Source organism: Xiphophorus maculatus, chromosome 4, assembly GCF_002775205.1.
Source record: "Xiphophorus maculatus strain JP 163 A chromosome 4, X_maculatus-5.0-male, whole genome shotgun sequence".
NCBI classification, from domain to species: Eukaryota; Metazoa; Chordata; class Actinopteri; order Cyprinodontiformes; family Poeciliidae; genus Xiphophorus; species Xiphophorus maculatus.
Window position 1 is genome coordinate 26,310,389 of NC_036446.1, and position 27,569 is coordinate 26,337,957.

The 27,569-nt window shown below is 39.9% G+C and overlaps 1 protein-coding gene across 1 annotated transcript in view; it reads left to right on the forward strand.

Annotated features, from left to right (window-relative positions):
• Positions 1-27,569, forward strand: part of znf609 (zinc finger protein 609) — a 92,288-nt gene that overhangs the window by 57,735 nt on the left and 6,984 nt on the right. Inside the window, exons 3-6 of the mRNA XM_005807106.2 lie at positions 5,191-5,416; positions 21,913-22,000; positions 24,169-26,476; positions 26,566-26,923. Coding sequence (XP_005807163.1) covers positions 5,191-5,416; positions 21,913-22,000; positions 24,169-26,476; positions 26,566-26,923 — 2,980 coding nt within the window. The remainder of the gene's footprint in view (positions 1-5,190; positions 5,417-21,912; positions 22,001-24,168; positions 26,477-26,565; positions 26,924-27,569) is intronic.

The following is a 27,569-nucleotide window of genomic DNA, read 5'->3' on the forward strand; positions in this document are numbered from 1 at the left end:
TGTGGTTTTCAAAATCCGTCTGTCAAGTTATTGCAAGGAGGGGGAAGAAATCTTGGAATTTGGCATGGGCTGGGCGTTGGGTGAAGCCTTGTAATCTTACAAACTCTGTAGTTCAGTTGCTCGTGGTTTTCTCTAAACCTTGAGCAAAACGTCAGGCACTTTACTGTTTGTGTGTATGCTCCAACCCTGCGGCAAAAATCTTTTTATTCGCTCACACATCAAGACAGCATGTAAACACAGCAGCCTTGTGACCCTTCTTCAGTTAACGTTGAGATTGAGTTAATCAGACCTAATTGAATGGGTCTTTTGAATCCGGCAGGTTTCTCAGGTGAATTCTAACCCTTAAAAGGAATAATTTTATCTTAGATTTGTATCACAAGCTGAGCGTATTAAAGCTCATCCAGATAGAGTTCCTAATTTTAGCGATGTTGGGTAATAACAGTGAAATTGAGCTGCACACTAATGGAGATAATTAAGCAAAATAAAAAATGGATCCAATTGGAAAAACAATTAATTGGACACCTTTGTGTCTGAATGTATAATATGTTTTTTGGGTTTTTTTTTTTTACAATTTATATCATTTCTCGCTTTAATTATCTACCGTTAGAAGTAGTATTAGACTGAAGTTATTTCTCCACTTTTCCAAAGCTGAATATAGAAAGCAAAATTAAATTTAGAACCTGATTTTAAAAAATACGGAAGCTGAGAAGGGTCTTTTCAGAATATTTTCTTAAGATTTCCTAATTCCTGAGATAATGAGTTCCCACTTACACTGGGTGGGAGCTCATATTAATGTTCATACTAATTGAAACTTTTTTCCCTCCCTATTTGCTTACTGTTTTAACATTTAGAGACTGCTGAACGCAACACTGAAACTGTTTACTGCTGGTGTGGGGGGGTGATCGATTTGACACATTATTTGTATAAAACAAACTTGTGATTTGGGTCAATTTCATCATTTAATAAAACTAATACACAGAAAAAGACATTTGAAATCACATATGATTGCGTTTTGGAACTTTAATGAAAACCTTTAATGGCGTTTTCTGGTGACAATGGGGCAGACATTTTTAATAGATAGTTTACTATGATTTATGTGGTTAATGAGTGGTACTTAAATACATAGTCACCACCAGAAAACTTTACCTCAAGAAAACCACATGAAAAATATAAAGAGGTAAAGTATGCCTAAAGCAATTACATTCTTAACTATGTAATTAACCCAGAAACCCTCCAGGCCAATGGCACATTCATCTGTGTAAGCCATGCTGTATTTGTTTATTTTTCATTACAGTTAATTATTTTTATGATATATTCACATAGATGGTCATAAAAAATGCTTGAATCTGAATTATAATTTGTTTAAAGTAAAATGTGCCTACAACTTATCAAAAAAAGAAAAGGCAGCTTGGGAAGTGGAAATATCTGGGCCCAATGCTAGTGGACAGGCTGTGGATTCGCTGTGTCTAAACCAGCGAATCCAAGAGCACCAATCATTTTCCTTGGCACCTATTAGCTGCACCATCAAGATTGTTGTTAATAAAGAAGACTGGAGATGTTAACTTCCGTGGTAATGCGTATTAATGCATGTTAAGATATATTTGGTGTTTGTACTGTTTAAAAAAGACAGTTGTAATTGAATTTTAGCTATTTGTGGACAGTTTTGGTCACACCATGTTTTTGTGTTAAAAATGTTAAAAGTTACAAAGATTCAATATTTTGGAAATAATACCGTCTCAGGCAAGTGCAGGAACAGCGCAATTGGTGCTCACTCCCTCTCTCACAGTTCAATGCACCAGTTTTAAACCTATCTAATCCATCTTTCCTGTTAATGTTTCTGGTGCTCAAAAAATACTGTATTTTCTGTACTATAAGGCGCACCGCATTATAAGGCGCATAGAATAGACGCTACGGTAGAGGCTGGAGTTACGTTATGCATCCATTAGATGGAGCTGCGCTAAAGGGAATGTCAACAAAATAGTCAGATAGGTCAGTCAAACTTTATTAATAGATTACAAACCAGCGTTCTGAAAACTCCATTCATTCCCAAAATGAACAAACAGCTGTTGTATTATTTTCCCCGAGGTAAAGTTAGTGACGTGGTATTTTCGTGACACAGTTTATCTTTTTAAAGAATTTTTTTTTTTTTTTGTGGGCTCTAGTGTCCCTTTTTCAAAGTAGGCTGACAGCAAAGGGGGAAGGAGAGGGGGGAAGACATGCAGTAAATGTCGTCGGGTCCGGGAGTCGAACCCGCGACAGCCGCGTCGAGGCTACGTTGCCTCTGAATGTGGGTCGCGCTAACCCTTCCTCCACCACGGCACGCCCCACAGTTTATCTTTTAACAACAGCAAGGTATAATATATAGTGGAGGGGAACTTTTCCTCAATTCAATAAACACGTAAACAACAGTCTGATACTGTTACGGTAAATCAAACCTTAGTGCAATCACAATATATATCCAGTTCCGCTCCATTGATTTGTTCATGTTAAATTCTCTCGCTGCTGCTCTATTCCCGTGTTCTACTGCGTCACTGATTGCCTTGAGCTTAAACTCTGCGTCGTAAGCGTTTCTCTTAATAGGAGCCATTTTGGGGTCTTTACACAAAACCCAGCGTGCTTGCACTGCGCGCTTCTTCTTCTACGGGGGAAAATGAAGTCGGCAGCTGCTTACAGTAGTTGTGAGACCTGCTGTGGCTCAATATTGGTCCATATATAACACCGGATTATAAGGCGCACTCTCGGCTTTTGAGAAAATTGAAGGTTTTTAGGTGCGCCTTATAGTGTGGAAAATACGGTAAACAAAAGATGCTTTGTCTGCATGGGGATCAAGTGAAGTCTGTTAGCCCGTCCAGAGAAACACTGTACTTACAATTGTCGGTTGTTAGCACTATGAATGGTCATACCTTGGATCTGGTATGTAATGACCAAAGCTGCATTACAAAATAAAGAACAGATAAAATAACCAGTAGGACCATCAACAAATAATCGATGAGTCCATTTGAAAGCAGCGTACTCTATTTTTATCTTTGATTTTCTGCTGTCATTTTTGGTTTTAGCCCTTTATGGCTCCATAAAATCCAGAACCGTTGGATGGCGACAGCTCAGTGTGAATTACCCATCCCGTCTCATCCACTCAGCCAAGCAACTTTGTCAGCTTCAACTCTTCCATGAACACATTAATTAGTTCTTCCTCTGGGCACCAGTAAAAATGGGCCATCCTCCCTGACATCAGAAAGCCATGAAGCAAAAAGGCTTACAAGAGCTAATGTGAAATTTCATCACGGATTAATGTTTGGTTTTCAAAGTACCCTGGTCATCGTGGATTTAGATTTCTTATCCTGTGACTGATGCAACCCACACAGAATATCTCGGTGTATAATCTATAACTATATCTTAAATTGGAGGGGGGGAGCTTTAATCTTTCTTCATCTTTCGACACTTAGTAGTAAAAGATTAGAATCACACTGGATGAAGCAGAAACTCTGCATCATGATTATTTTTTGTCTTTCCAATCAGAGACGAGATTCATCACGGGAACAGTTTGGTCGACCTTTGATCAAACCTCTGAGAACTGCCGATGTCAAGTTTGAGCTTGTTCGTCTAGTAAACCTGAAGCAAAGCCCACTGAATGAAGACGATTAAAAACAGCAGCTCCTCCGTTTGATTCTGTATCAAAGTGGTGGACTTACCGTCACATCTAAATGCAATACACTTTGTAGTGAGGAGCGACTGTTTTGTAGTTTTTGGATCGCTACGTATCCTGTAAACAATTATTTAAAAGCTTTGCAGGCTGATAATCTACTGTGTCAGTTGTTGTTTTGTCATCTAAGCGTAATTGGATTCAGCGTTGGCAGCATATTCCAGAGCACTGAGTGGTTTATGCCCAATTAATAAATGCGCGTCGCTGGCTGCAGCCTGGCATTCCTCCTGCAGTTCAGTGCTAATTATTTGGAGCGCTTTAATGTCGACTGCCTTGAATAAAGAGCACTAAGAGTGGTGCCGCAACGGGCCCTGAAATCATCATCAGTTTTCCTCAGCATGCCTCTCTCTTTTTGCTTTTTTTTTTTTTTTTTGTCCACCCACAATTTCCTGCCTCCACTTTTGGTCGCTCTCATTGTGTCCCCGCCTGGCTGTCCTTTTCGTTTTCCTCTCCCACACGGACCCGCTGTCGTTTCATTGCTGTCACGGCGTGTCAGAACAGGTGAAATCAATTACTGACCCTCAGCGGCCTACTCCCTTACCGCAACTAGGTTTTTTAATTGAGAGAATTAATGAGCGATCAGTCTGCGAGATGATTTGGTGTCATGGATAGCTCTGTTGTGTGCGAGGGAGGAAAGCTGGAAGAGCTGGTTGTGGCGAGGGGGTTTGTTTGCTCGACCCTGCATTTCTAATTCTGTCCTTCCACAGAGGCAGTTAAGGCAGTTCACATTCCTCCTCTTCATTCCCTGACTGCTAATCACCTCTGAGGTTGAGGAGGAAGGTTGAGGAAAGACACAGTAGTTCATTGCACCACTTTACAGCTGCATCGCCCTTCGCTCTATTGAGGATCTCTTTCAAGGGCCTCTACAACACCAGAATCTCTCAATATCCACTTCCCTTTCCATGTTGGCTGAATCATAGCATTAGTGCCGTAGATAATTTCATATTTGAGCAAAAATCATTCACATGTGTATACAAAAACCTAACTTGGTACAAATGTCCCCAGGTTCTAGTTTTAAAAAAACAAAACAAGTAAGCCTCTCAATAATTCAAGATGGCAGCAGTTATCCAAGATAGCCACGATGTTACATATTGTACAATTTTGCACTAAAATAGCCCGTTAGAGGACTTTCCGGTGGACATTTTTCAAAATGTCTTCCATGGTTGTAGCAGAGCATATGTTTGCTCTAAAATTGGCAGCTGTTACTGTCAGCAGTGAGCACAGCTAACCAAAAGGTTAGGTTCAGTAACCAGTAATTGGCTAAGCAAGAATCTGAGCTATTCTAAAGCCTAACTGCTAATTATCTAAGCTAATGCTAAGCCACTACACACATAAAGAATTAACAGAAGCCAATGCTAAATCGCTAATAATTTTAGCATTAAAATTATTAGAACTACATTAGCGTTGTGTGTGATTAGAAAGATGTTCTGAAGTGTTTCATGGGTTTCTTTTTTTTTTTGTCTCTAAAACCTCTTTGTCCTTCTTTGCAGATGGAATCTCCCGTCTCCACGCCAGCTCCTCCCCCTCTCCACCTGCTGGCCACGGTCGGCAACAGTGAAATCGCCTCGCCTTGCGAGCAGATAATGGTGCGCACACGCTCGGTGGCGGTGAACACGTCCGACGTGGCCCTGGCCACAGAACCCGAGTGCTTGGGGCCATGCGAGCCCGGAACCAGTGTCAACCTTGAAGGCATCGTGTGGCAAGAAACCGAAGACGGTAAGAGAAGTGATCAAACATAATTCTCAGAAAATTCTCTTCTTGTGAAACACTTAGGTTCTGCATTGTTTTTTCTCAAGAGGAAATATTGTAAAACATATGGGATTGATGTGTCTTGTCTTGTACAGTTCCCGTCAGTTAGTTTTGCTTTTTTTGCTTAAGCAATGGTTGGAATTTCTTGTAGATTTTCTTTAATCCACACAGTCAGAGCTATTCAAACACAATCACTACTCAGTGTTATGTGGTGAAATGTTAAATATTCCTCAACAAATTGCACCTTGATAATGCTCGTCATCAACACTCTTCTGGAATAAATCCGGCTGGATTTTACAGTAGAGCCCAATTATTCATTGGTTGGTTTTCTGGCGTTGACCTGCCTTTTGGGTATAGTCTGTACATTTTCAGCTGGGTTGAGATCAGAACGTTTGATAGATTCATTTCGCTGTATTAATTTCAAGAACAGTTTAGAAATCTGTTTGAAATCATTGTCCTGCTTTAGCACCCAGCTATATCCAGGGTTCAGCCATTTAATTGTTGTTCTGAGGTGAAGTTGGAAGAATCTAAAGGCAGTCTTGAACAGTTTTGTGCTATTGACCATGTAGGTGCGAAAGCATCACCTTGACTTATCCAAATATGCATTGTGTCACTGTGGCTATAAGCCTCAATCTGTCTCCTTTGGCTAGGGATTTGGCCTGTACATTAGGGCAGCTGCAAATTTCATTGAAGCTTGAAAGTTTGGATTTTTACAGCAGGGACCTCTATCTTGGCCAACAGCTTTTCAGTCCATGTTGATGTTAAACTGGCTTCAATGTGAACAATGACAACAGTGTTGTAGCAGGTTCCAGTTTATGGGAGACTTGAATCTCTATGGTTCTTGGATTGTTCTGGAACCTTCTTAAGGATTTGAGAAATTCTGGGTCAGATGGTTCAAACTTGGAACACAATTGGGTGTGCCAAGATGGCTGTGATTCCAAACACACATCAGATCTGCATTGGTTCACATGCACCGTTAAAATCAAGGATTAACTATATTCATGCTTGGCTCATGATCGGCCGATACTTGCATATGAAACGGATCTTATCTACCTCTGCAAACATCTGAACAAACCGAAATCTTTGTTACTGTATAATTATGCAAACTGGAATTATAAAAAATACTTTTGCTTAACGGAAACACAGCAATTTCAAATGCAGATGAGGTGGTTTATCAGCTGTATCAAAATTTACAGTAGTTTTGTATTTTGCGAAATTACAATGGAAACACACATTTTTTGCACCTCACGAGTCACATGATCAACACCGGACATTTCTACCAGTGGAATACTAAAAACATAACGTGCCATCATCCTCCTGACAGGAGGAGGACAAACACGTTATGTTTTTAGCTGACATCGTGTGAACAAACATATTCACGTGTGATTTTAATTGCCTTTTTTATTTAATGGAAAAACCACAATTGCAAAATTGTGTTTTTTTGACAGTAGCAGAATATCAACAAAGTGTTACGTACGTTTATAATGGAAACACAACTGTGTGCAGATGAGGGCCGGACACCAGGTCTCATCTGCATGTGTGCGGTTAACAATAGTCACTCCACTATTGTCATCTTAACAACTTTTCAGATATTAAAAAAAATCTGTATTGACCAAAACCTGAATTGGCAAGCTGGGGTTTTTAAAGATGAGTAATCTGCCCTAAATCTGCAATTGGTGCTCCCCTAATCTATGCCATTGATGAATGTATGTAAACTTTGAATGTGTACATAGCGACTACTGCGTGGCTAAGACATCAAAAAATTTTACGGTTTTGTCATTGCTCTTCATACCTTCATGCCTCCTGAAATATAATTCAGTATATCCAAAATTGCCTGAGGAAATAGTGGCGGCACCAATTTGTGCTTTAACAGCACATACTGCATTATATTTCCAGGCAGCATAGTGGTTGGCAGCCAGTTCTTAGGTGGCCTTGATTTGTTTTTTCTTTTTTTCTTCTCTGCCTGGGAGTGTGCAGACGGGAGTTTGTTGCACAGAGATATCTCCTCAAAAACATCATGCCTCCACAACAAAAGCTGTGTTGTTTTTTTCTTTTTTTCTTTTAGCAAGCATGCCAGTTGGGAATAGAGTTGGCTCATCTCCTGCGGTGCAATCCGAGCGAAATCTTAGGCACTCTGTTTTTTGGGGGTTTTTTCCCCCCCAGCCTTTGATTGAAACCACATTGAGCTTATTTAATTTTAAGATGTATCAGTATCATTATCAGGGTTCCTTTTGGATCTGAGAAACTTTGCTTCTTCCCCCCCCCTCTCTCTGTTGTGAATGTGAAATAATGCAAACAGTGAATCTTCAAAGCGGCTCGCGCTCAGCCGCTCTGCGGGCATGCTGAGTACAAATCGCCCACACATCCACAGTGCTGCCTGTTGGTTCACTTTGAGGAACCAAACAGAAGAGGGAAAAGGGGGGGGATAAAAAAAAAAAACTCTCTGTCTGATCAACATTCCCAAAACAGCCCCTGCCATTGAGTGGCTTTTTCCCCCCTCTATCCTTTTTTTGTGATTTTTGCTCCAGCTCTGAGCTGTGTTTGATTCCCTCTCTTCTGTTACAGAGCATCCAGCCGGTCACCCCTTGACTCTGTATCCAGGCAAACTGGGAGAGAGTGAGTGCATGGCGTGGGGGGTGGGAGTGGGGGGAAGACAAGGCCACTTCTGTTAGTGACACAAACATGGCTCTGAGCCAAAACTAGTACTATGCTGTTCTCCCTCATTCTCTGCCTCCCACAGAGTGATTGAGCCCCCTCCTTTTGCCCTGCCCCCCTCTACCCCCTTCACATTCCCCCTGTCCTTCGCCTGCACTCTCTCTCTCTCTCTTTCTCTCAAGCTGGTATTTTGGCTGAAAGAGGTGGTGGTTTGGTCTGGTGGAGCTGTGTTTTCCTCTGATTCTGTCCTGTCTGGCCCAGTGGGGAGGAGGACAGTGGGTGCTTTAGAGTGGTTTTTAAAGTGGTGAGGTGAAGAGAGATAGGGAGGGGGGTTGGTTGGGAGGTGATGATTGGGAGGTGGGGGGTGGGCACTCTGCAGGTGTAGCACACAGGTTGTTATGGCTGTCAGAGCTTTGGAGACCACTCGGATAAGATTACAAGTGCACTCGCTTTGAAGATGCTTTTTTCCCCTCCTTCTTCTTCTTTTTATCTGAGACGAAAAAGACTTGTCAAGCAGACGTAATTTATTTCTGTCAGGGTTTTTAGACTTACTTTGAAATTTGCCGTGAGAGTTGCTTGATGGGAAGAAGCTACTTGTGATATGACTTTTTTTTTTTTTAAATTGTAAGTTTTTTTCTTTTTTATGTTCGTTTAAGGTAGCCGGCTCCCTCGTTCCCTGCCCCCCTAACAAGAGCTGTGGTTTGAAAGGGCAGAGCGATCGTTGTCAAAAAAACACGGCTTCAAATATCAAAAGCGCTCAATTTATTACTGGGGATTTATGGACATGGAGAAGAAATATGGTCCATGTTAGCTGACAGGAACAAATTACATGTACATGCATGTTTTCATATCGTACTATTCATTTGGTATACTGTAATTTATGCCATTGATTGTCAAGGGGTGGAAGTTAAGCATTTCTCTCACCAGCCACTGTTGCTAGTGGAATAAACAAATGTTTGTTTCTTTTTAATGTAACCAAGATCAATATTACACAATTACATTTTATTGAAAGCATTTATTATTGACCGGTAGCAACATACCATACTTGTGTACTGACATAGTGTTGTTGGTGGTAGCATGCTGTGTTTAACCCCAGTATAATTGTATGGGTTGTGTTGGTAGTTTACTGGTTTTAATGAATTATGAAGACAAAAACTCCTACAAAGTCAAAAATCTCATGTGCAGTTCTATTAAATTATACATTATTTTCTGAAGATTTTATATGAAGTTATATTTCCATTAGTTGCGATTCAGAACCCTGTTTGGACCTGCTGACTTTTATGAAATATTACAGATGATCACTTCTAATGAAACTGAATAACCTTTACAGATCTTCACAGAACAAAAAAAAAACACCTTCAAATCTATAAAACCTTCAAGTTAAGAACAAAAAATCACCAGATGGTGCATATTTTACCTGTTTCAATAAATACAAGATACAGTTTCCAATAGTAACACCATCTGCTTCTTAGAGATGATTTGCATAAACTCATCAAATATACAAAATATATGTATACATTTAACTGCAACGATCAGGTAGCAGTTTAGCAGCTTCACACACTTAATTCAACATCATAATTAGAGTTGTGTTTTTGCTTTATAGATGTGATTTTTTTTTACCCTGATTTTCACAGAAAAACGTCTGTAAGCAAACTCTCGTTTTCTCTTAATGATATTTATTAAATATTTTCATTAAGTTCAAATATTGTTTACACGGTGGAAAGGCATCATTAGAATAAAAACCTGGCCGAACAGCTACGATTTTACTCTATTTGGTATTTGAAAGGCCAGTCTGCATAAAAGGACATAAATGATTCAGCAAGCAGAAATAAAACGAGGTCAGTATTTTTCTTCTGTATACATTTTTCATGTCTTTACATTTCGGATGCTGTTGAAGTTTGTTTACATTTCATTCTAAGTTTGTTTAAACTGACTTTTGCTGTATTTGTAAGAGATGCTAAGAAGAGAGCACGTAAGAACCTGTTATGTGTCGAGTAGAGTTGAGATGCAAATCAAAACGCACATCTTTAACGCCTCTATTGGTTTTTCTCTGACCAAGGCCTTTGCTTTGGTTTGATTCTATTTGATGGTTTTCCATCAAAGTAGCAACAATTCAGCCTTCAATAAAATTATCCACAGCCCCACTCTCAATTTTACCTTTTAATGAGCTATCAGCTTTGTATATTAACTCAACTCCAACATGAAAAATCTTTGTTTGCTAAACATTAAAGCCAAATGTTTAGCTTAAAAACGGCTTCTTTGAATTTGCTGCTTGTTAGCTGCAGATAAATGAGCTTCTATTTATAAGAGAGCCTGATGTCGTGTCTCAAAAGGAAACATCCGTTTGTCGTTTTATCCTTAAAATCTGCATTCTTCAGATTTTTCAGTTTTGGTATAGTCAGTGAACTTATTCTCAATGACTTCCATTGTGCTGCTTTTCTCACACCACATTAAACAACACAAAGATATGTGATGTATTCCCTCTGCATCATTTTTTTTATGGCACAAGCTCCTAAAAATCCGCTGACTGGCCTTGGAATGAAATCGACCTGGTTGCCATTTGCGTCACTCCCCCATGCAGCTGCTGTTACTTCAACAAATAAGAACCAACTCTGTCAAAAAAAACAAAAGACTCAAAAAAAAACACAGCAGTCATTCTGATTAGAAGTGAATTTAAAAAAAAGCGTTTACCAGATTCTTTCATATATGTAGATTTCAGGCATTTTAACACCTATCTAAATGTACGTGCGGATATAATTTAGCATGCCAAACAACAGCTGCTTTATCACCTCCGCCTTTTGGCCTAGTGGGAGTAAATGAACAACAAGCTCCCAGTAATTGTCTGCGCCTCACCCGACTCACTCTGAATGCCAGAGAAGGAAGCAGACGAAGAGGAAGCAAGCAACACATCATAAAAAGCGATCAAAGGAACTAGACCTCTGGTTAGACCTGACAACATTCTCGCTTGATGAGGATGAATGAAATTTTTTTTCTTTTTTTTTTTTTTTTGTCTCGTGTAATTTGAGGCTTTGAGCATACATGCGTCCAAATCTGGATAATGACTTAATGGAAGCTAAAATGCATCATGGGTTGCTCTAAAATAAAACCCACATACATTTAAAAAAAAAAAAGAAATTAAAGCCATGTAGGTCTTTTGTAGAAGAACAAAAAATGTCTAACGTAGGAGAAAGTCTCTGTCATGCTGTCAGTCTGGAGGCAACTGAAGTATAGAGATCAGAGGAGGTTAGCTGGGTGAGGAGGGGGGTCAGAGCGATGGTATTTTAAGGCCTAGCACTGAAACAAATCCCCTCAGAGCAGACGAGGCAGTGGCAGCTCCCAGGGTCGTGTCGGCGGGGCGACGGGGGCGGCCCCTCCCAGGCTTAGCATGCTGATACCTCCAAATGCCATCTCTGAGATGCAGGAGAAGTTTATTGGTCTTGAAACGGAGCCCAGAACGCCTTGGCTCCTGCTCCAGGGCAGAGGGAACACAGAGGGGGCCCCTTTAGCCAAACACTGCAGCTCCATGCCAGTGGCAGTGTGGCGTTTAGACAACACACACACACACAGACATACACCAATCCTTCAGTTCACAGCAAGCTATTCCCAAAGCAGGTCCCACAGCTTCTTATGCTCCCTAATAGATGAATAATATAAGCTGTTTGTGATAAGTGTTTGTCTCATGGATTATTTATACAGCCGCCATCACTGCAGCAGGCTTTGTCATGGCAGTTAATAACGGTTAGGCTTCTGCATAGAAGAAATGTGAATGTATAACAGATGGAAGTGAAGTTTATCTCGTGTAGCACTGTCTAGTTGCTGCGTTGGTTCAAGCTATCATGAAGGGCCCTAGATATGAAGAAGAATGCTTTACATTACAGTTTCTATATCTAGGACTCTTATTCTGAAGGTGGAAAGGAAGTAGATACGCAGTTGTTTTGTGGTCAGTTATTGAAAATTGGTAATCAGAGTGTATGCAGAGGTTTTGTTGGCACTGACAGCCACTAGCTAACCATCTAGTTGCTAACGATGCTAACTAAATTGTAGATCTGCTTTAGAGCTTCCTATTGGTGCTAAACTGAAGAACTGTTTCATTGACCAAAATCAGGGCTGCAGTTGTGCACTTCTAGTTCAAAGCTTAAAATATATTCTTTGACCACAGCTACCTTATCCCACATTTTTTAAAGTTTTTTTTATCCTGATTGGAAAAAAATTAGCATCTTCAATGTTTTTGGAATTTCAATAAAAATGCTATTATCCATGCTATTACAACTTTAACAACATCAAAACCCGAAAGTTTATGATCTGGAGCATGACTAAAGCAGTGTTGGGCTAAAGACTCTCCTAAAGCTAGCATAGATTGGGTATTCTCAAAGCTAGCATAGACTGAGTATTCTCAAAGCTAGCATAGATTTGGCATACTCAAAGCTAGCATAGACTGGGTATTCTCAAAGCTAGCACAGATTGGGTATTCTCAAAGCTAGCACAGATTGGGTATTCTCATAGCTAGCATAGATTTGGTATTCTCATAGCTAGCATAGATTTGGTATTCTCGCACAGAAAACCAGAGTTTATGTATAAAGTGGGCCTCTCTGTTATCAACTTACTTCCACACAGATTCATCTGAAATAGATTAAGTCTGGACAGCATCTCAGTAGGCCCCTAAATATTAAAATCTCATCTTGTCAAGATATTGTGTGTAGTTTTGTCTCATTGACCGATATATCATCTCGCCTGTAATAATGGTGCAATTTGTTTAATTTCTCCCTTTTTTTACTTTCTGAATATGAATTAAACCAGTTCTGTATGATAAACAGATGTCTGAGTGTATTGCTCACCTGTCATCTGTCTTTTACTGACGACTCATTACATCGTTTTTCAGAGGAGCCATGGCCACTCTCTGGGACGTTACCTGAGGAACTGTACTTGAAAATAGAGGAAGCATCATCTGGACGACTGTGTCTGTCAATCAGGCCAATGAGCAGCAACCAAATGGATTGCAAAGCCAATTACAAAAGACCTATTTTATTAACAGTCGGGCGCAGAGCCTAAGGATTAAAGCAAAAGTGGTAAAATGGTTTATTTCCTCAGTTCGCGCACAGACGATTTTCATTTGCCTATTCTTTGGCCGCTCTCTTAGCCAACTTTTACCCTCACCAGTGCTTACTGTGCAAGAGTGGAAGTGGACAATTTCCAAGCTAGAATGTCGCTTTCCTAAATACATGTGGTTAAAATGACACAATAGGAAACTTCAGATAGTCACGGATTATTGTTCCTGAGGGAGAAAGCCTGATTTGTTAGTCACACATTTAGTCCCAGGGTGAAGTTGGCAAGATGGTTCCCGAATTAACCCAAATCTCGTGAAAAAAGAGACATTTGTTCCCGTTCTTACTGGCCGACAACAGCCTTTTTCCAAACACTTAAACAGTCTCAAAGTATAAATCATACGCCTGGAGGAGTTGGAGGGCTTTGCCAGTGGTTGTCACAAGATATCATGTTTTCCTTATACACGTCAAGGAGAGCTTGAGTAATATGCCTTTGGCAGATCCGTCTCTTAATCTCAGCACCATCTCCTCTAAGGAAAAACACCAGAGGGGTTGTTTTAACAAGAGATTGTAGATTCACCCGTATGACATTTGAGGATACTGCTCCCTGCTGCAGTTCTGATTACTTAGAAAACCATTTGCATGTAAAAATGTGGAAAAAATGTCAAGTATTTTATATTTTGGTCATTTCCGTCATGGTAGGCTGCTGTTTTTCTTTATGTGGAGGTAGAGACTGCTGCATGCAGCTGATAATGTTGGGCAATGTGGAAAGCATACTAATACTGCGCTCCGTTCCTCTCAGTGGTATAAGAGAATTGACCTTCTCACAGGCTGTTATTCCTGTCAGGGAGAGTTACCTCAGACTTTCTCCTTTTATAAACCAGAAGGCAGCCTGAACTTTTCAACTGCGGCTTTATAATCCAAATAAAATCATCAACCAGACCCATCTCACATCCAGCAGTCATCTATACCATCTTTCACCTCCAGTACTATAGTCTATATGTACACTTTATGTTTCTGCAAGGAAAGATGTTTGGATTCATCTGTTTTTTTAACATTCCTTACAGTTTGTGCATCCTTATGATTAGAAATTAATTAGTTAATGTTGTAGAGGAAATGTGCATCATGATTTTCAGTCTTTAACAAATGCAACAAATTATAAATCTGTCCAAAAATGTAGACAGTTTAAGCACATTGGAGAAATATAATGTGTAAACCTTTTTTTCCCCCTTGTGGTTTAAATATTTATCTGACATTACAACGTTTTGATGTGACGTGCATTGTGCCAGCTCAATACAGTTTCTTAGAAATTGCATGCCCTGGAAACAACCCCGTGGAGTGTAGGGATACAACATCTTTAACAGCAATAAAATGTCGTAAACATTCCTTTTCCTACGACTTTAATTGCTCGATATTTGGAAGCATGTACAACTCCGACTTAAACACTTCATTCACTTCCTTTTCTGCCATTGCAGACCTATATAACAGATTACAATTCTAAAACAGAGTAGAAAACCAACGTCATTGTTCATGACTCCTCCTTCTGTGCTCTGACTGGCCCTGTTTAAACTCTGCCTGGGAAATCGAGTTCAATGGGGAAAATCCCAGACAGAGAACTAAAGGGAAATGAGAATCGAGGAGCAAAATTGCGTAGGGTATGGCCAGGCTGCTATACCCTGAAGATAACATTTTATCTTTGCTATAACAAAGATAAAATCTTCTGACATTTTATCTTTGTAACCATTAAAACCAGAAACGCTTTGAACCCTCGGAAATGCCATCTTAAAATAGTGAGACAAATATTCATCTGAAACCAGCAGCTGAATTTTAATGGGGGCACTATAATGTAAAATCTATTTTTTTGAGTTTTACATCACGTTATAATGTTTGTTCCCTCTTCAAAAACATACTTGGAGTGATGCCTCGATTCTTTCATGCATGTTTGAGAAATCCCTTAATCTCCATGGCAACCATTCAACTGTGAAAAACGCTGGGGTGGACCTAATGCCACCTTCAAGAGATGTTTTGATGACTTCCTGAAGGCGGAGTTTCGGAAAGAGCAGCAGTTTAAGCAACACAGGTCCAATTTTTATAGCAACTAAAGTTAGCATAGTTACTTATTTTTTGCTATAAACTTGCACTGTATTCTTGGCCCCTTTAAGATTTTTTTCTTACCATCATTTTTTATGAGAATCAGCAATCTAGACTACAAGACTTTCATGTAGTCCTTTAGTGGGTCAGGGAGGATCAGAATATAGGACCACACAAGCTCCTAACCCAGGAGTGTTCAAACTGGAGCGCTGAAGCCCCTTGGGGGTTTTTACAGACTACTGCCAGGACTACATTCCAATGTATTACCTCCACAGTGCTGAAAGTGACTCATACGGCTCGTCCTAAATCGCTGTCTGCCCAGCATTTAAGCTAAAGGTCATCACGAGGACTTAGCATTTTGACACTCACATAACCGGACAAGCTCTACTTCCCTTTATGCACCGTGAGAGCAGAATAACACAGTAAAATGAAAACATGCTTGACACTTTGGGTGCTCAAACGCTTCATTTGTCAAGGTTACGGTTATTGCTCGTGGCAGCACCCAGTTATCTTTTATCCCCGCTGATGAATACTGACACCATTTTTCTCATTGTTCCCACTTTTTTTTTTTTTTATCTGCATACAGCCTTTAAAAGCAGAGCTTTCACACAGAGCACTAGGAATGGAGACAAATGGATCTCTTTTAGCAGAGGGTCTGTCAATAATCACATCAGATTCTGAGTGTGTTTTGAAAGGTGATAATTGCAAGTGCTGGTAATTGTTCACACAAGCAAACACTTTTGTTTGTTTTGCTGTTTTTTGTCTAAGCCATGCCTTATACTATTCAGACATTTTTTTTACACATCAAAAGTCTAATAGAAACCTTAAATATTATGCTGCTAATTGAGTGTTTCACCTAATTATCGCAGAGAAACGATCCTCCGTTTTCAGAGATAACTAAGGCATTTTGACAAGGTCAGTCAGTGAAAATGTCATTAACCTCTGCAGATTCCTGTTGGGCTTGAGGAGGTCAGAGGTCAGCCAGTGAACTCCCAGCCCACGCCGACTTCAGCAGCAGCAGAGGACCTGATATTTTTGCTCCTGCTGGAACTTAATGAAACGTGTTAAGTGGGGAGGAGGGGGAGGCTTAGAAGAGAACATGGCATACTCGCTACTCCTGACTTCATTTCTCGCCTTTCATTGTCCGCTCGTCCAAGCAATCTCGCACGTTTTGCGTTCAGAGTCCAAATAGAGTTTGTTGTTCAACAGCTCTGAAAGGAAACGAGTGTTAAAATTACAGGCCAATTCCTCTCATTAATGCGGGCTTCATTCAGTTGTCCTGGGTGACCCTATTAAGCCCGACACAATAAGGGGGGATGTGAGGGGGAGGGCAGAGAGCGGGGAACTGGGTTCGCTTTATATCACTCTGACCCTTTTCTCTCACCCTGCTGAAACCCTTCCCTACAGAACAAATCCCAAGTGAAATGCAGCTCCGCTCAGCAAATTTTATTTTTTGATCTTTGAACTCCAGCAGTTTTTTTGGGTTTTTTTTCTCCCCCTACTAAAATAAATCCAGAAACAAATCCAGTCAGTCAACAGCGGGATCAAGGCTCAAACTTACACACGTATATTAAAGGAAATAATGTGTGCAAAGTCATCTTGAACTCTATCCAGTTTATTGAAAACCTGTTAACATTTGTTTGTTTCTTCTGAGAAGGACTCCTTTATATGCTCCAATAGATAGTTTAGAAAATGATACATTTTGTTTTTCACCCTTACTTCATATTTTTCATGAAATTATTTGCATTTGTTTTTATTTTTATGTCTGAATTAATACACTCGTCGACGATCAGATGTTTATTTTATTTGTGCATGTCTAAAGCAATCACTGCGCTTAAGCTTGTGAGGAATTGAGTCAAAAATAGAAAATAAAGTTCTGAAGCGCCATTTCACGCTTTTTTGGAAATAAAGGAGCAATAAATGCCAAACATATTTCATTCAATGACTTCCCGTCTCTAATAGAGCCCATCAGTTCTGTTTTGGTGTTCAAGGTGGATGTTGTTTTGTTTTGTCTTGACACGTTGAAACTGAAAACACAAAAATTCAAATTAGTTTTAGTTGATACACTGACCCTAAATTGAGTTATGTAGAAAATTGTCATTATGCAGGGGGGAAAAAAGAACTAGCGAGAAAAAGCAGGTTTTGACTAATAACAATAACTATTACTAGTTTTTATTGATGTCTGACCCGGCATTTCTGATTTTGACATTTAACCATTTTTATTCTTTATGCTGTAAAGCGTATGCATTCACCTGCATTTCTATTTCACTTGAAAAAGTGCATCAAAATACTTTATGCTGGTTAATGCAGTTGTTGACCAAAACTGATGGGAGTTCTTAGTTTAGTGCAGAGAATCAAAAAGTCACTTGCAATTCCCATACTGTGGATTATTGTGATGAAAATGTTTACTATGATTGATTCAGAATTAAAATGATAAAGGGGAGTAAACATCAATGCAGTTAGTCACAAACCTCCTTTTCTTACAGAGACCAGGGTTGTCACAATGCTAATATGGAAATGTATAACCAACATTATGAAAAAGACAATGTTTGCCTGAAAAAGATTGAGAACATTTCCCTTAAATGAACACCAATTGTTTATGTTGAATTGTGCAGCGCACATACCATGTTCCTTAATGTTACTGACTCATAGCCATTGCTGCTTGTCCACCTTTTTTCAGGCACCGAATGAAGCCGTTTACAGCTGATGGTTTTATGTAGCTGTTAGCAAGTTGCTAATAATTAAACAGATAACCATACCCTATGAATTACATCATGTGACATGGTCGTGATTTGAGTGTTTTGTGTTGTATTTATTTTTTCTTTGTTCTAACAATTTATTTTCTCTCTGCTTTGATTTGGTAGAAAGTTTTGTCATAAAAAAATTGCGTGACTTAAACTGTACTTCAAACTAAAAAGGATAGCTATATATTAATTAAACTACATTGACATTTGTAGCTCCGTGAAATACATTACGAATGCTCATCTGTTTGGTTAGCAACCTTTGCTAACCAAATATTGATGTTAATCCATAAAAAATAGTCAACAGATTAGCCCTAGACTGTAGGTCGAGCTCTTCATGTGTGATTAGAAGTATTTTTTAGCTGCATCCTTTGATCAAGCACACACTGAAGGTATGCTATGATGTTGCATTGTAGGCAATTAAAAGCTTATTTTCTTATTTTTAAAAGTAATTGAATTATGTATTTGCGTCTTTTAATGCATTTCTAATATTTTATTAAAATGGCTACATTAAAAAATACTGCAGAATGGGCCAATGTTTTCTTGATTAATCATCAGAATAATCAATAGAGTAATTGATTACTACAATAATTAGTTAGTTGCAGGCCTAATTTAGTGTAACTGCAGAACTAAAGACTTCAGTATGGTATAATGTCCTCTCTTATTTATTGTGAGCAATTTGCATAAACCAAATACAATTTTGCATAAACCAATATCAATTTTGCTCACTTCTTCAAATCAGCTTGCAGTAACTGGTGGTCATGTGACTGAAAATGTGATTGAGTTGTCCCAACGTAGTCTTGAGGCAGCAGCAGTATTATTATTATCGAGAGAAAGCCAGAGGCTAAGATTTGAGGTTACTCAGAAGCCAAGGATTACAGAGTTCCTTCCAGGCTTTCGGTATGGGAAGCTGCCCAGAAGGAAGCCTGTCAGGGGAAGAAAAAAATAAATAAACCGAGCACCTGGCACCATAGCAAGGTGCCAGATAAGATGTTTGCATTGTGTATTTTTATAGCGGCATCACTCTGATTGCAGCTGCCTTTTTCACGAGCTCGTAAATATCCTGTAATTCCATCTCAATGCAGTTTTCTAATAAACGTCGTGCAATACTGTGGATGTTTTAGCACATTTTTTATTTTTTTGCTCCTGACAGGACGAAAACATTCTGGCCAATTAATTGGCCAGCGTGACTAGAGTTGAAAGTGCTCGATAAGATTGATCGTTTCACCTTCTCATCAGCTGTGTCAAGAGAAATACAGGGAAATTCCTCTGGAAAACCCAGAGGCAAGCACATGCGATGTCAGATTATAGAGAAGATTTATCTTCAGGCAGGGCAGGGATCCTTAAAATGCTGCCAAACACAACACAACAGTTCACAGGAAGAAAGGAAAATAAACGCAGCAAAATTCCTTGAAAACGGAGCCACAGCTCAGATCTGAGTCATGATGGAAAATCTTCATAGTGACTTTAACATAATTTTGTGAGACGGTCGTTATTTAAGCTAAATGAACCTGAGGCAAAATCTGGGCCAAGGCAACAACTTTATGCCCAGAGACATAAAAGTATCCGCAGGATTGGAATACAATCTTTTAAAATGTGATTCAAACTTGTGACTCAAACCGGTGACACCCAATTTTTGAACTTTTGTAAACAAAATGGTTCATGACAAAAACTATCTTGGGTTTAAAATAATCTATTTAGTATGAAATAATTAAGCATACATTAGACAAAAGGGTATACACTCTGGAGTAAGGATAATGTTAGTCAGTTCATATGGCAAACAATCCCTGTGAAATATAACAGTGAATTAGAAGAATTGTGTTTTTATCACAAGTTGTGGTTTTCAAGGTAAATGGATTATTTCCAAACGTCCAAACTGAAAATCTAGAAGCTAACTTTTAAAATGGACTGAAACCTATTACCACATACAATGTTTTTTTAAGGATTTTTTTTCTTCTTTTTTTATACCAGTCTCCTTGTGTGCAGATTGTGATGGTTGGATTTATTTTTTGTTCTGCATCATAACATGAGAATCCTGAGTGCGATCATATGACATGGTCGTGATTTGAGTGTTTTGTGTTGTATTTATTTTTTCTTTGTTCTAACAATTTATTTTCTCTCTGCTTTGATTTGGCAGAAAGTTTTGTCATAAAAACATTGTGTGACTTAAACTGTACTTCAAACTAAAAACGATAGCTATATATTAATTAAACTACATTGACATTTGTAGCTCCGTGAAATACATTACGAATTGCAAAATGTACAAATACTATAACTAATCTTTGTAAAACACATCTTTTTTCAGTTCTTTTTTTTCCCCAGGATTAAAAACAAATTAGTGTGGAAATTAATTTGACTAAACTCCAGGCAAAGATAAATTTAAGGGGGGGTGGGGAGGAATCTCACAGAAATGTTTGAATCTCATTCATGATTCTCCATTATGCCGCCTGCATAAACGGCCGCATAAAATCTGAAGGGCTAATTTAAAATCATTAAGACTCGACGATTTCGCCGTATCGTTCCTAACACCCCCCATCCACTCTCTCTCTCTCTCCAGGCAGAGCGAAGAAGGGCTATATCCTGCACATCAAGAAAGGCTAGTCATTCATGTGTGCCGCCTTGATTTACATCCCTGCCTCGACCAGCTGCCAGAGCCATTTTGTGTTTGAGTGTTTCAAGAGCTTAGGGGGCGGACTCTCGAAGGCGTTTCAGAAAATGGGTCTGGGTTCTTTTAATGTGACAGAAATCCGAACTCGAGGACCCCGCCGCGCTTTTGCCGTCGCTTGCAGCCTTGACCAGGTGCTCGTGTTTTCACGGCCGCAGATTTGAAGGCAGGAGACATGCAGCCAAGTGTCAGCAGGTTGCTGTAAACATATATAAATCCCTTATGCTCTTCTTGCTTTATGCCAGAGGCAGCAGGAGAAAAATGAGGTCTGAACTGTGAATGTTTTTTGTGTGTGTGTGGGAGGGAGAGGGTAAGGCGGGGGTGAAGATTGTAAGCTAGGGATGGTTATACCATTGAAAAGAGGAAATGACAGAGAGGGTGAAGGAGGGAGGGAAAGTGGGGTGAGCAAGAGAGGTTTTCCTAAGCTAATAAAATGCTCTGGAGGATAGAAGCTGCCAGCCAGCATTCCTGTGTCATTAGATAAGTTAGCTCACTGCATCGTCCGGTTTCTCTGCAGTGCTGAAGTGGCAAGCTGAGGTCACCACCAGGGAGCGAGAGGGAGGGTGTGAGGCAATAAATCCTGAATGTTTTCACGCAGTCGCTGCTCTTAATCCTCGGAGGTCGTTTGGTTAGAAATCTGAAAAGCCTCAACTGGTGCATTTATTTCGAGCAACTTTCACAGCAGCAACTTGTGCAGTGTTCTGTTCATGCATATAAATACTAAATGTATTTGGTCAGTTTTTTTGGTTTGTTTTTGCTTTGTCCTAATGATGCTTCTTTGTAATCATAAGCAGAAAATCCTGTTTCCCCCTTTTAAATGATGTCATATTTGTTTAAAAAAAAGGAAAATTATTATGACTATATTCTCGAAATTACACAAATATTATTGCAGTAAGGCCTTGATACTCTGTTATGCAACTCACTGAAGTAATGACTGAAGTAAGTCACTTTTTGAAAATATTTTCTGTCATTTGTAATTTAATTTTTAGTAAAGAAAGCAAGCGAAAAAAATTAACAAATCTTATCTAGTATGAAGATATTATTTTAAAGATATATCACCCAGCCCCGGTTCGTTGCTTGTATAACTGAAATCATTTAGAGAAGATTTGTTCTGCTCACAGACTGAAGGCAGCAAAAGAGTTTTTGCACTCTAACATTTATGTTTGTGTATTTTAAAGCTTTGCTTTTCTTTGTGATTTACTACAAAGTAGTCGTTGTGCTTTAATGTATGTCAACGTGTGATTTTATTTATTTTTTCTTGTTTTACAGGCATGCTGGTGGTCAATGTAACCTGGAGAAACAAGACCTATGTGGGCACCTTGTTAGACTGCACACGGCATGACTGGGCTCCCCCCAGGTGAGCTGCATACCCCTGTTTAGTTCCCTTCAAGTGTGGAAAAGCAGCTTTAGCGTGCAATTAAAGTTGCTGTCGTGCATTGGGGATTGTAAATGTCAACGTGGAAGAGGGTTCACAATCGCCACAAATCTCTGATGCATACTCTATCCAAACTCGCGCTATAAAGCCTCTTAACCTTTTCATATCGCGTGTGATATGAATCTGCTGTAGCAGCAACAGCTTAATGCAATGAGTTGCCAGTGCGCCGCCAGACCACCGAGTGCATGTTAGTCTTTATGTTGAGCCTGGAGAAACAGGATTCATTGGCAAGCAGCTGATGTCTCAGGAGGCAGCAGTGGAAATAGAAAGCTACTCTAACAAGCCAGATTGCAGAATCCAATTATTGGACTAAGAGCTTTTTTTTTCTCCTCAACACTGGATAGCATTCTCTGTCACAAAGGCTGCCATTTCTAACATCAATCTCATGGCAGTAGCATGAGGGTATTTATTTGGTCTTGTGTTTACAAATCCCCCCAACATTATGGATGCAAAATAAGCAGGATTTGTAAAATGGCGGTGTTACATTACCAAACACCTGCTTCAGGAAGGAAACAACAACAAAAAAAACTGTATCTAAATGTAAATACAAGTCTGGAATTCAAATGGGCATCTTAAGTGCACCAGAAAAAAATCCAGATTAAATCAGTGCTAATGGAAAACAAGTAGATGCGTTATCCCACTAATGTATCACTGTGGCGCTCAGTTTATAAGGTCTGCTTGGGTGCATTTGCACCAAGACTGTCTTACAGTTTGCAGCATGACTGCATTAAGGACCCACTATAAATTATTCAGAAATCTTTCAACACACTGAATATAAACGGGGGCTTGTAATTGGTCTAAATTCCTGCACCACTGTCAGACTGCGGATGTATTCACATCCCCTGCTGGGGTTGAAATTGTTTAGAGAGACTTGTAGAGGAAGCTGTGAGTCATAGCAACCCTGGGTTCGACTTTGTCACAGACTGCTAACCTTCACTGCTGTGCAGAAAGATAATTGGGTTACTGTTATGGGGAGATAATCCCACACTGCTATTTTAAGTGTCTGAATGGCTTCATGTTTTGATGAGAAAGGAGCTAGAGTGTTCACAACTATTCATTCATATAGTATTAATTTGCTGTTTATTGTTAACAGGCTTATTTGTATAAAATATGTTGGATATTATGTTCAGTTACATCTCTCTTGACAACTGCAGTTATGTAAAATAAGCCTCAGTTTAGCATAGTGGTTGTTTTTCTTATTTTTTTATTTTGAAAGAATGTTAAATGCTGTGCTTTATTAAACAAAGGGCAGTGACTAATGCTTTTATATTCTGGAATTTCACCCACCTTTTTCAATATTTAGAAAACTATGGTTACAGAAATACTCCAGAATTGTAGATTTCCACATGTTGGTTCCATAGTTTTCTTAAAAGGAAAAAACATGTTTAAAGGTATAAACCTACTAAATCTAGGTCAAACTACATAAAACCTGCCTTTATTGAGAACTTGACACAAGCTTTAGTTGTATTATGATTATCCTCAGAATTTCCAGCTGAAATATTGTCCAATATTGATTACAAAAGGAAAATGTATTAATTTAAGTAAAAAGATACTCAAAATTGGCCATTTTACTCTGCAAACTAAAAAGTTCTGCAAAAGAAGAGCATTTCCCCAAGTTTTTTGTCCATTGCCAAACTAATAAAAGTATAAATTGTTTCTAGTTGTGCACTGTTTGCAGCTTTCTGCCCGATAACAGATCTTTAAAAAGCCTTCCAAATTTGATTTTGGCCAATACTGATTTTCTTTCTTTCTTTCTTTTATTTTTAAACTAGAGTGAATATAGTTAAAATGCATGTGCAGGGTGGGGTCTATCAGTCTTCCCTCTCTCATGGCAGAGCAAACAGGGACGGTTTTCAGACCTTAAATAGGATCAGTTTCTAAAAGTATTGGCCCATCACCCAAAATCAAGGAAATGTTGCACTTATTCTTTGCACTTATTTAAATCCAGGCAAGTTCATTTGTGTAGCACATTTCGGCAACAGTGCAATTGAAAGTACTTTCCGTGATGGAAACAACTACACAAAATAATTGTGTAGTTTTATGTATTTCCTATAACTAATTCAAACATGTTTTCTTACTTACAACTGCAGATTTTGTGAATCACCCACAAGTGATCTGGAAATGAGGAATGGTCGCGGTCGAGGTAAGCGAATGAGACCGAACAGCAACACACCGATCAATGAGAACAGCAACTCATCAGACAACAAGGGCGCCACCAACAACAAGACGCGTGCCGCCTCAAACACCAAGGGCCGGAGGGGCAGCCAGACGCCATCAGAGCGCCGCACCCCTCCAAACAGCAACACGGAGGATATCAAAGCCAGCCCTTCTTCAGCTGGAAAACGCAAGACCAAACCTGCTTCTGACATGGAGCCCAACTCCAGCTCAGAGGACACCAAAGGCAACAAACGAATGCGGACAAACTCCAACAATGGAGGCGTGGGAGCCGCAGGTCTCCCTATCCCTTCTATTAAGACGGAATCACTTCCACCGCCACTCGATCGCAGCTGTCCGTCTCCGATTCTTATAGACTGTCCCCATCCCAACTGCAACAAAAAATACAAGCACATCAATGGACTGAAGTACCACCAATCCCGTGCTCACAATGATGATGACATAAAGTTGGACTTAGATGGAGACAGTGAATATGGCGAGGATTCAACTCTCCACCCTGAACCGGGAAACTGTAATGGGGCATCTATCTCCCAGAAAGGATCTTTGTCCCCAGCACGTTCAGTTACTCCGAAAGGCAGAAACTTTGATGCACAAAGTCCATCTCCTTCTCCTGGAAAGTTTGGTTCAAAGCAGAGTAAAAAGAAAATAGTTGAGGCAGATCCAGACACAGGAGGTGCACCGATGGATGGCTGTGAAGATGGGCCATGCCTTACTGATGAGGCTAGTAATGATGGCATAGATGATAAGAGAGGATCAGATAAGTCTAAGAAGGCTAACACTGGTACAAAAACTGATAAAATTGCCCAGAAAAACTTGAAGTCGCCACGTCCTATTGGCCCTGGACCACCAGGATCCCAACAAATGTATCCATTTCCACCTGGAAACCCAAATTCCTCCCCAGGACTAGCCCCAATGATACAGGGAATCCCCAAGAGCCCTCAAATGAGAGGAGCACAACCTAAACCCCCTGCTATTGGAGATCCAGCTTCAAGTAGTTCCAAAGACAAGAAGAAGAAAGACAAAAAGAAAAAAGATGGTCTAAAGGACGCTGATAGCCCCAAGCCTCCGGGAAAGGGTGGAAAATTAGAGGAAGCAAAGCTTCCATATTCTGAGCCTTGTGATCAAGGGAACAAGGGAGAAGGTCTCCTCAACGGTTCCTCAGACCCCCATCAGAGTCGCTTGGCCAGCATCAAGGCAGAGGCTGACAAAATTTACAGCTTTTCCGACAATGCGCCAAGTCCATCTATTGGTGTTGCCAGTCGGATAGATGGCACTGGTATGCCGCAACCTCTCACACCACACCATGTGGTAAACCAGAATGGTGCTGACAACTCTTCAGTCAAAACCAATAGCCCAGCCTATTCAGACATTTCAGATGCTGGGGAGGATGGTGAAGGGAAACCAGACGGTGTCAAAGTCAGAACAGATGACCAAACCATCAGGGAAAGCGTCAAAAAAGCACTCTTTCCAAATCAGACACCCAACAAAGATTCCCCCTACTATACCAGTTACGAGGCTTACTACTCCCCTAACTATGTAAACCCCAGTCCTGGCGGCCCAAATCCAGTTGCACCAGTGGCTGAAGGTCAGGCTAAGATCAAAAGAGATGATGAACATGATCAAGTTGAGGAGAAAGTTAAGGTTGAAGTTCATGAAGAAAGAAAACCTGACCCCAGTGTTGCTGGCCAACAGCAACAACAGCCCTCGGTCATCCAGCAGCGGTCAAATATGTACATGCAGCCCCTGTACTACAACCAGTATGCATATGTCCCTCCTTATGCATACAGCCCTGATCAAGCCTACCATAATCACTTGATGAACACCAATCCTGCCTACCGGCAACAGTATGAGGAGCGGCAAAGGCAGATGGCAGAGCAGCATCGAGCTGCTGAGAAGAAGTCGGATGTTGTCATGAAGGAGCGAGAAGCCTCCATGAAGGAGGAGTGGAAACAAAAAAGCCCAATGCCACCAAGCCTCTCCAAAGCCCCAAGTCAGTCAGATCTCGGAAAGATACCACAGCCGTCAAGCAAATCCAGAGACTCACCTTCTGAGCTGTCCTCCAAGTCTATTGGAAGCATAAAGGGGGAGGATCCAAAATCCCAGCAAGCTGAGGGGCTAAAGATGAAACTGACTGAAGGGGGTCACCATGGAAAGGAAGACTCTTTGCAAGCTCTCGAGTCCAGAGGCCAGGCAGGGATGGAACAACCCATGTGGTACAGACAGGTAGTACCATTGAATAACTTATAACAAAAATATTTTAGTATTTTAGTCTCACTTTTCAGATTTGTGCTGACATGTTTTCTTGCCCTCAGCCATACCCCGAGAGCCAGAAACTCCAACTAGAGGACGAACACCAGCAACAACAGCATCGGAGGAAAGACGAAAGGGAAAGGGATCGGAAACTAAAGGAAGAAAGGGTCCGGCTGAAGGATGGTCAAAGTGGACCCAAGGAGGATGGAAAAGACATCAGTGATTCCAGAATCAGTGCTGAGGACCATCGAGCCATGAGCAAAGACTCTCGTTCTAACCCGCACATGCAGTTCACATCACAACTAGCACAGCATCAAGGCTACTTGCCATACATGCATGGATACCCGTATGGACAAGGCTATGAGCCCAACCACCCAGGATACAGGGGCATGTCTTCGGTCATGATGCAGAATTACCCAGGTATGATTTAAGACTTCATCCAAATTCGGTGAGCTATAAAAAGTCTGAACTACTAAGACTTTATTTGTATTTATTCAGCTAGCGTATATATTTTCCCTGTATTTTATCCCGCACATGTTAAGTGTCTGACTGTAAGGCATGCAAATATCTCGGTATGGTATAAGGCTATGTAATCAGATCTTTTTTTACACTGCTATTTTCAATCAGCAGTGTGGTACAGTAAATTGAAAATAATACCCTGTGAAACTACACAGTACAATATTTCTATGATATTGATGGATCTAACTGAAAATCTAAAACAAGTGAAAATTGAACAAGATAGGTCTTAAAATAGTTTGTGATTCATTGTTGGTTGGTGAAAATAATGAAGTTTTTTGATCTACTGCCAAAGTTTATCCAGAGTTGTTAAAAACAGTAAAATGGGCCCGTAAATGTCATTTTGCTTAACAACATTATTATAATTATTAGATTATTTACATGTTAGCAGACAGAACTGGAATCTTTCATCAAGTCTTCTTTATATGAGCATTGTCGTTACATTAATAGTTAGATTAAAAATTATTGAGCACAAGACATTAATTATGTTCACTGAAGTTTATGGGAAAAAAAGATTGGCAATGAGTGACACCTTGAAAAAAATGCGTCT